General features: G+C 36.6%; 1 protein-coding gene across 1 annotated transcript in view; it reads right to left on the reverse strand.

The window, feature by feature from the left end:
• The window catches only part of LOC111086080 (Down syndrome cell adhesion molecule homolog), a 166,399-nt gene that overhangs the window by 25,829 nt on the left and 133,142 nt on the right, over window positions 1–7,428 (reverse strand). Inside the window, exons 13-14 of the mRNA XM_022387543.1 lie at window positions 6,189–6,323; window positions 315–470 (exon numbers count right to left, since the gene is read on the reverse strand). Coding sequence (XP_022243251.1) covers window positions 315–470; window positions 6,189–6,323 — 291 coding nt within the window. The remainder of the gene's footprint in view (window positions 1–314; window positions 471–6,188; window positions 6,324–7,428) is intronic.

Genomic DNA, 7,428 nt, shown 5'->3' on the forward strand with positions numbered 1-7,428 from the left:
CATCATCAGGTATTTGTACATTTGCTGTTATATTAAACTTTTTCTTCATTACCCATTCAAGCCGTCTCCAGCCATTATTAGTCTCAAAGTGAGTTCCTCATCATCGAAATATTTGATATATCGAAATCCCCGTGCACAATAAAATAATTTTAATGAACACCTGAAACTTAATACTGTATTTTGTTTTTGTTGAATAGATGGCACTAGCTGTTGTATTCTTAATTATAAAACTGCACTTGTTCCATATGTTAGACGTAATAATGAACATACAAAGAACATAAAAAAACTAAACGCCTTTCATTATTTCCAATTACCTTCTTCTTCCGTCTCTGTCGTATAGATGGCGCTGTAGTTACTCTTTCCAACAGTGTTCTCGGCAAAAACACGCAACTTGTAAGTTGTGGCGGGAAGAAGTCCGTGAATGACAATTGATGTTTGAGAGGAAGGAACGCTCATTTCTTGCCACGTGTCTAAACCAACAGAGAAATATAAAAGTTTGGTATACGTTCTCACTTATGCGCAGAATTACGTTAAAAAACTGCCTTTATTTTCTGTGAACTACTTTTTACTCATCTACCTAGTCATTACTTTAAAAAAATGCCTTTATTTTTTAATTCAGTAATCTAATATCTACATAGCTGTCTGTCTACGTGTATAGTTTGTTCAAGATTGATTTCAAATATTTCCATCAATTATTATCGATTCGAATTAATAGCCACCGAAAAATAGAACAGTAACGACCAGAGGCTCAGCGGTAAGTCTGAAAACTTATTACGCCAAAAACCGGGATTCGATACCCGTGGTAGACACAAACAGGTAGTCCATTATGTATCTTAGTACTTAACAATAAAACAACAACAATCGTGATAAAATGTGTTACGATGTTTTATAATTGGTCCATTAGTTATCGTTTCAGGCCGCGATTTAGATCCAAGGTTCGAACCTTGGTGTGTCACTGAACGTGTTCCGCACTTTTAGGTGTGAGGGCTTTATCACTATGCTAGTAAATCCCACTATTGGATTAACAGTTATAGGCGATGAATACTTCTGATTGGTCGCCCTTCCTCTGATTGACAGTTCTAAGTTAGGTCTGGCAATGCATGAAAATTAAGGATCTCTTATTTGGGCATCTAGCACATCTGTCGCATAAGGCACCCTTCTGACTGAAAGAATTAATACTAATACTTTTACCCTAAAAAAGATTGAAAACTACTGGTTTTTTTGTCTCTACTACAAATGAATTACTGGCTGATTTTGTCAAATTTGTTATTTGCTGGGTCTTTATCATGAAATCTCATCAAAAGTTGTGATTTTTGTAAATAACGTTGAAAAGGTTTTTGAGACGATAAATGAAATACAGAATAAAACGTCCTAGCCCGATTCTCTGTTTAAATTATTTACTGGTTTATATCCATGATAAGGATACAAAAAACGTAACCATAATAATTCTATATACCACGTTAAGTAACACCACAAGGAAAAAACTCACTGTTTAACAAAATGACAAAGGATGTGTTCGATGAAAGTAATAGAGTGAGAGCGTCCGATGGTGACTGTTTAAGTAACCAGTAGAGTAATTATTCTACAGCTATGTCATTTATACCTGAAAAATGGTATTATCGGTGTAAGAAACGTAACCGAGGCGACGGCAAGGTTAAAGTAAGTTTGTTTTGAATTTCGCGCAAAGCTACACGAGGGCTATCTGCGCTAGCCGTCCCTAATTTAGCAGTGTAAGACTAGAGGGAAGGCCAACTCTTGGGCTACTCTTTTACCAACGAATTGTGGGATTGACTGTCACATTATAACGCCCCCACGGCTGAAAGGGCGAACATGTTTGGTGGGACGGGGATTCGAACCCGTAGATTGCGAGTCGAGCGTCCTAACCACCTGGCCATGCCGGCCCGGTTAAAGTAAGAAAAATTAAAGGTCACAACATCCGACAAATTAAGACAACAATGAGTAATTCTGTCCTTGCAGAGGTAATGATTTCTTACGAATGTTATTCTTGATTGAGGAGAAAAAACTTGCATTAATCAAAGTGGTTCATTACCTGTTTAGAAGTCAGCTTAATCTTTAGTCTGTTTCAAGACGAGTTTGATTTCAACTTAACCTTTAGTCTGTTTCCAGACGAGTTTGATTTCAACTTAACCTTTAGTCTGTTTCCAGACGAGTTTGATTTCAACTTAACCTTTAGTCTGTTTCAAGACGAGTTTGATTTCAGCTTAACCTTTAGTCTGTTTCAAGACGAGTTTGATTTCAACTTAACCTTTAGTCTGTTTCAAGACGAGTTTGATTTCAACTTAACCTTTAGTCTGTTTCCAGACGACTTTGATTCAGCTTAACCTTTAGTCTGCTTCAAGACGAATTTGATTCAACTTAATCTTTAGTCTGTTTCAAGACGAGTTTGATTTCAACTTAACCTTTAGTCTGTTGCAAGACGAGTTTGATTCCAACTTTGCGCAAAACTACTTGAGGGTTATCTGCGCTAGTCGTCCTTAATGTTGAAGTGATAGTCAGCTAGTCAACACCACCTACCGCCAACTCTTGGATACTCTTTTACCAACGAATAGTGTGATTGACCAACACATAAATAACGCTCCCATGGCTAAAATGGTGAGCATGTTCGATAAAAGGGGTTCGAAAACCGCGATCTCAATCACCAGGCTTGTTTGGAGGATGGTTTGGTTTGTTTTGAATATCGCGCAAAGCTACACGAGGGCTATCTGCGATAGTCGCCTCTAATTTAGCAGCGAGAGACTAGAGGGAATGCAGCAAAGTTTAACAAACAAACAGAAAGACTAAAAGGATGGAGATGTACATGTTCCTCACCATCCAGATTTGGAACTTTGTTTATCCTACCCTCTCATACCAAGCTGAGTTGCCAGTATTTAAGCTGCAACCAGGAACGTGAACCTGTTTAGTCGTTCCTATCCTGTTCTTATTACATCTTTTACCAGGTTTTTACCAGTTAAATGTAGACATAGAGTCAAGAATAGAACAGCTATGCTAGGAAGCTTCCTCTTTTATAGTTGTTCGCACATGTTTTTAAATTTTAGATTAAAATAATTCATATCTAAACTGCCATTGGTCCAATGATTTATTTTCTTCAAGCTCATAGGATGCCATTGGTACTATTTGTATACCAGGCTCTCCTATTAAGTTGTCATTCTATCACACACCGAGAGATAGAAATTGGAGGAGGAATAAAAAAAAATGAATCCGATAACATCTGAGACCAGTATATACGATGGGTAAGATAATTACACCCAAACTTAATGTATGGAGTTTTATATCTATGGATATATTTTGGTAAAGAATAATGTAGCACAACCGCCAAGAGGAATCGTCCAATCTTGCAAGGGACTTCGTTATCTTCCGTTACCATTGTGAAAAATGGAAAGGCATTTCTGGGAAGTAATGCAGTAACTATGGTAAGTATTCTTCCCTACCAATGACAGACAAGTACCTGGAGACCATAGTAAGTGGTCATTGGATCAGTTATTTCGACATGGTGTTAGGCTACTGGCCAAATAACTTAAAACTGTTTGGTATGACATCTAAAACACCTGACACCAATCCTAGAAAGGCTTCTGGCTTGAGCTCGTGTTGAAAAACACGCACACTGATGTCTGGATATCTTGAGTTTCTCAGTCATTCACAAGGGTGTACATTCTGGTGGTATAAACAAGTCAAAGAAAAGGAAGGACTATCAGAGATGTTTAGTAGTAATGGATTTATTAACCTGTATTTGGCAGTACAGTAGCAGCAATAGTTGGTTTATCAACCTGTATTTGGAAGTACTGTAGTAGCAGTAATGAATTTATTAACCTGTATTTGGCAGTACAGTAGCAGTAATGAATTTATTAACCTGTATTTGGCAGTACAGTAGCAGCAATAGTTGGTTTATCAACCTGTATTTGGCAGTACAGTAGCAGCAGTAGTACATTTATCAACCTGTATTTGGCAGTGCAGTAGTAGCAATAGTTGGTTTATAAACCTGTATTTGGAAGTACTGTAGTAGCAGTAATGGATTTATTAACCTGTATTTGGCAGTGCAGTAGTAGCAATAGTTGGTTTATAAACCTGTATTTGGAAGTACTGTAGTAGCAGTAATGGATTTATTAACCTGTATTTGGCAGTGCAGTAGTAGCAATAGTTGGTTTATCAACCTGTATTTGGAAGTACTGTAGTAGCAGTAATGAATTTGTTAACCTGTATTTGGCAGTACAGTAGCATAATGGAATCCTTAGGTGGAGGAAATATCCCCTAAAAACTGGCATTGATAACCACAGAAAGCAATAGAAACCCACTGTGTGTACTTATCCAAAATAATTCTAATGTACAACTCAGTATGGAATATAACAAGGATGGACAGAAACTAGCAACTGCTTATATCAGCAAATGTTTTTATATTCTTCACTATCTGGCATGGAGTGACGCAAACTTCAGTTAGGATGGATATATATTTCACTTGATGATGGTGCAACTTTATCTCCTCGGTTATGAAATCAGAAAAGATGAGATTCTGGAATATGATCATTCGAAAAGTACAATGGGGGAAATAGGTCCAGAGTGGCTGCAGTGAAAACTTGAAAAAACCCAAAAACAATTACCATTCTTTGAAGTGAACAATGCCAACTCAGGAAATAATGAGCAGCTGATAGTCACATAAAAATAGTCTACTGAATGGACGTCTGCAGCCTCCCCCCCTGATCAAAGTGGATGGGCTTTAGGCAACTGGAAATGATGGTGATGATGAAAATCTTGAACCACCACTAGCCCATCTAAAATGGTATGAAAAAGTCATAGAAGGATTATCTGATCATCTTTTGTGTCTTGATCTGAAGAAAGATTCCAGCCATTCCACCGAAGAAATATATAAGGAATATAAGCCAAGAAAATTAAGAAATTCCATCACCGGAGCTAAGGTGCTACTGGAGTCTATCTACATAGGAGAAACCCGCCTCCTTCTTGTCTCCTCTTCTTAGGAAATGTTTTGAATGAGAGGACTTTGCAGTGTGGGTAACCATCTTCTATACCACTGAATATTTATTGCTGGTTACAGTGGTAAGTGGCGGATAAAACTTAAATACACCTGGTGAGAATCAGCAATACTGCAGGCGGTTTTAATTTAAACTTTTAAAATAACAACAAAATCATTATATGAATGGTGATTTTAGCTGTTTTTGTCTCTCTATACATTATAGACTTAGTAAAATATTTAGCAATAATGCTATTAATTTATTATTATCTATTATTCCGCAAACGAGCTTCATATTTACTTTTAACAACATTTGAAAAAATGTTACTAAACTATAGTGCAAAATGTGATGATGTCCTTTATATAGTTATCTCCCCCAGTGGCACAGCGGCATGTCTGCGGACTTACAACGCTAGAAACCGGGTTTCGATATCCGTGGAGGGCAGAGCACATTTTCTAATTGAAAACTTCAGCAGCATGACCTAGCTTAAATACTTGGTACTTATAGCCCAATTTTTCTGTTTGTATTTTGTAAGTTTCGTAATATAACGAAGTCTCTTTTACAAAAAAAGTTTTCTCGAAATTCGACTGTGGCTGCAGTGCTTTCTCTATAAACAATAGAAAAAACCAGAACTGCTTGGAGTGTTTGTTTTCATCTTCTAGACGAGTATGAATACAGTTCAACTTCAAAAAGTAAATAGTGATGGTATAGGGGTGCCGTATAAACTTAGATACTCACTAACTGATATAACAAGGTCCTTCACAAACATTACAATTAAATAACGATGGTATAGGGGTGCCGTATAGACTAGATACTCACTAACTGATATAACAAGGTCCTTCACAAACATTACAATTAAATAACGATGGTATAGGGGTGCCGTATAGACTAGATACTCACTAACTGACAAACACGATCTTTCACAAACATTACAATTAAATAACGATGGTATAGGGGTGCCATGTATGTCCTTAAATAAATATTTTTTACGGAGTTTTTAGTTCAAATTGATATCAGTTCATTCATCTATTGATAGTTAACTAGTTTTTAAAAGTATAAAAAGGTTTTCTGAACGTGTGTTGATAGCATAGGTATACAATAGATTGCTATGTTACATAATGTCAACAGATCTTACATTAACGTTACACAGGATTGGATGTGATGTTTTTCACAAAAAAAGGTTTCCCACTGAACATTTGAACTCACCTGATACGTCTGAAGTGTATTCAACATTGTAGCGTGTGATGGCGCTGTACCCATCAAAAGGTTTCCTCCAGGCCACAGTCAAACTTCTTCCAGTCTTGTTTTCAATTCGTACACCAGAGGGCGCAGATGGCATCTCTGTAAAGACACTGTTCTATCCGTAAAGCTTGTCAAAGTTGAAAACTGTATAAATCAGGCTAAAAATTAATATCGTTCTCCTGCACAAGAGTAAATCTGAATAACTGGTTGTTATGACCATTTTCTTTGACTAATAACGCGTATTTTCAACCAGAACTCGGAGTTTTTGTAGCCAAAAAAAATGTATTCAGTAAAACAAATAACTGGTTCATTTTAAATTAGTTAACTCTCCCCTGCACGTGTTTTTTCTTATAAGAAAGTGAAATCGACTGAATATTAGCTGAAAGAATGAGCGAACAGAATATTTCAAGAGACGCTACATAAACTTGCCTTCTTTTGATTATTTATTTAAAGGTTATACATAGGATTGGATATGTCTGGTATCGTTACTTTATGGACTAGTTTATGGAACTTCTTTGAGTCAACCCTAAGCCAGAACTGGAATTCAAAGAGAACTTGAAACAAAATTAATGGAACAGAAAGTATCTTTGGATCTGATATATCAAGTTGCATGCATACAATGATGAGATGTGTCCTAAGAAATTGATTTCTACGTTCTTGCAGCGAAATGAGATTTGTTCAGATCAATGAAGATATAACATTCTAAGCATGCTGTTTTTACAGACTTCAAAAGTAACATACATAATACTCTGTAACTCAAGGAATAGAGAACGGAAGTCTAGACGGTATTTATGGAATTGAAAATTACCTTGCCTCGAGATTTATAACGTTATTTCCAGACTTATCCTGAGGCAAAAAACTGGTAGTCGACAGATGGAGCTACGAACAATGTCTCGAACGGTCAGAGTAAATCTTTGTAGAGAGATAGAGACAGTTAGCTGTAATTATTTTTACGCTGTCTGTTTGTTTACCGTTAGAAGAAATTATCCCTAAAACACATGTTTATCTTTTACAGAAACTTATCTACTTATGGAAGTTTGTAGACGTTTACAGAGATTCTCTATTCTAAATTGGACATGTATTAAAAAAAGGTTCGATTGGGTCAAGCATGTTTGTTTTGTTATGAATTTCGCGCAAAGCTACACAAGGGTTATCTGCACTAGCCGTCCCTAATTTAGCAGTGTAAGACTAGAGGGAAGGCAGC

Source organism: Limulus polyphemus, unplaced genomic scaffold (genome assembly GCF_000517525.1).
Source record: "Limulus polyphemus unplaced genomic scaffold, Limulus_polyphemus-2.1.2 Scaffold831, whole genome shotgun sequence".
Classification (NCBI taxonomy): Eukaryota; Metazoa; Arthropoda; class Merostomata; order Xiphosura; family Limulidae; genus Limulus; species Limulus polyphemus.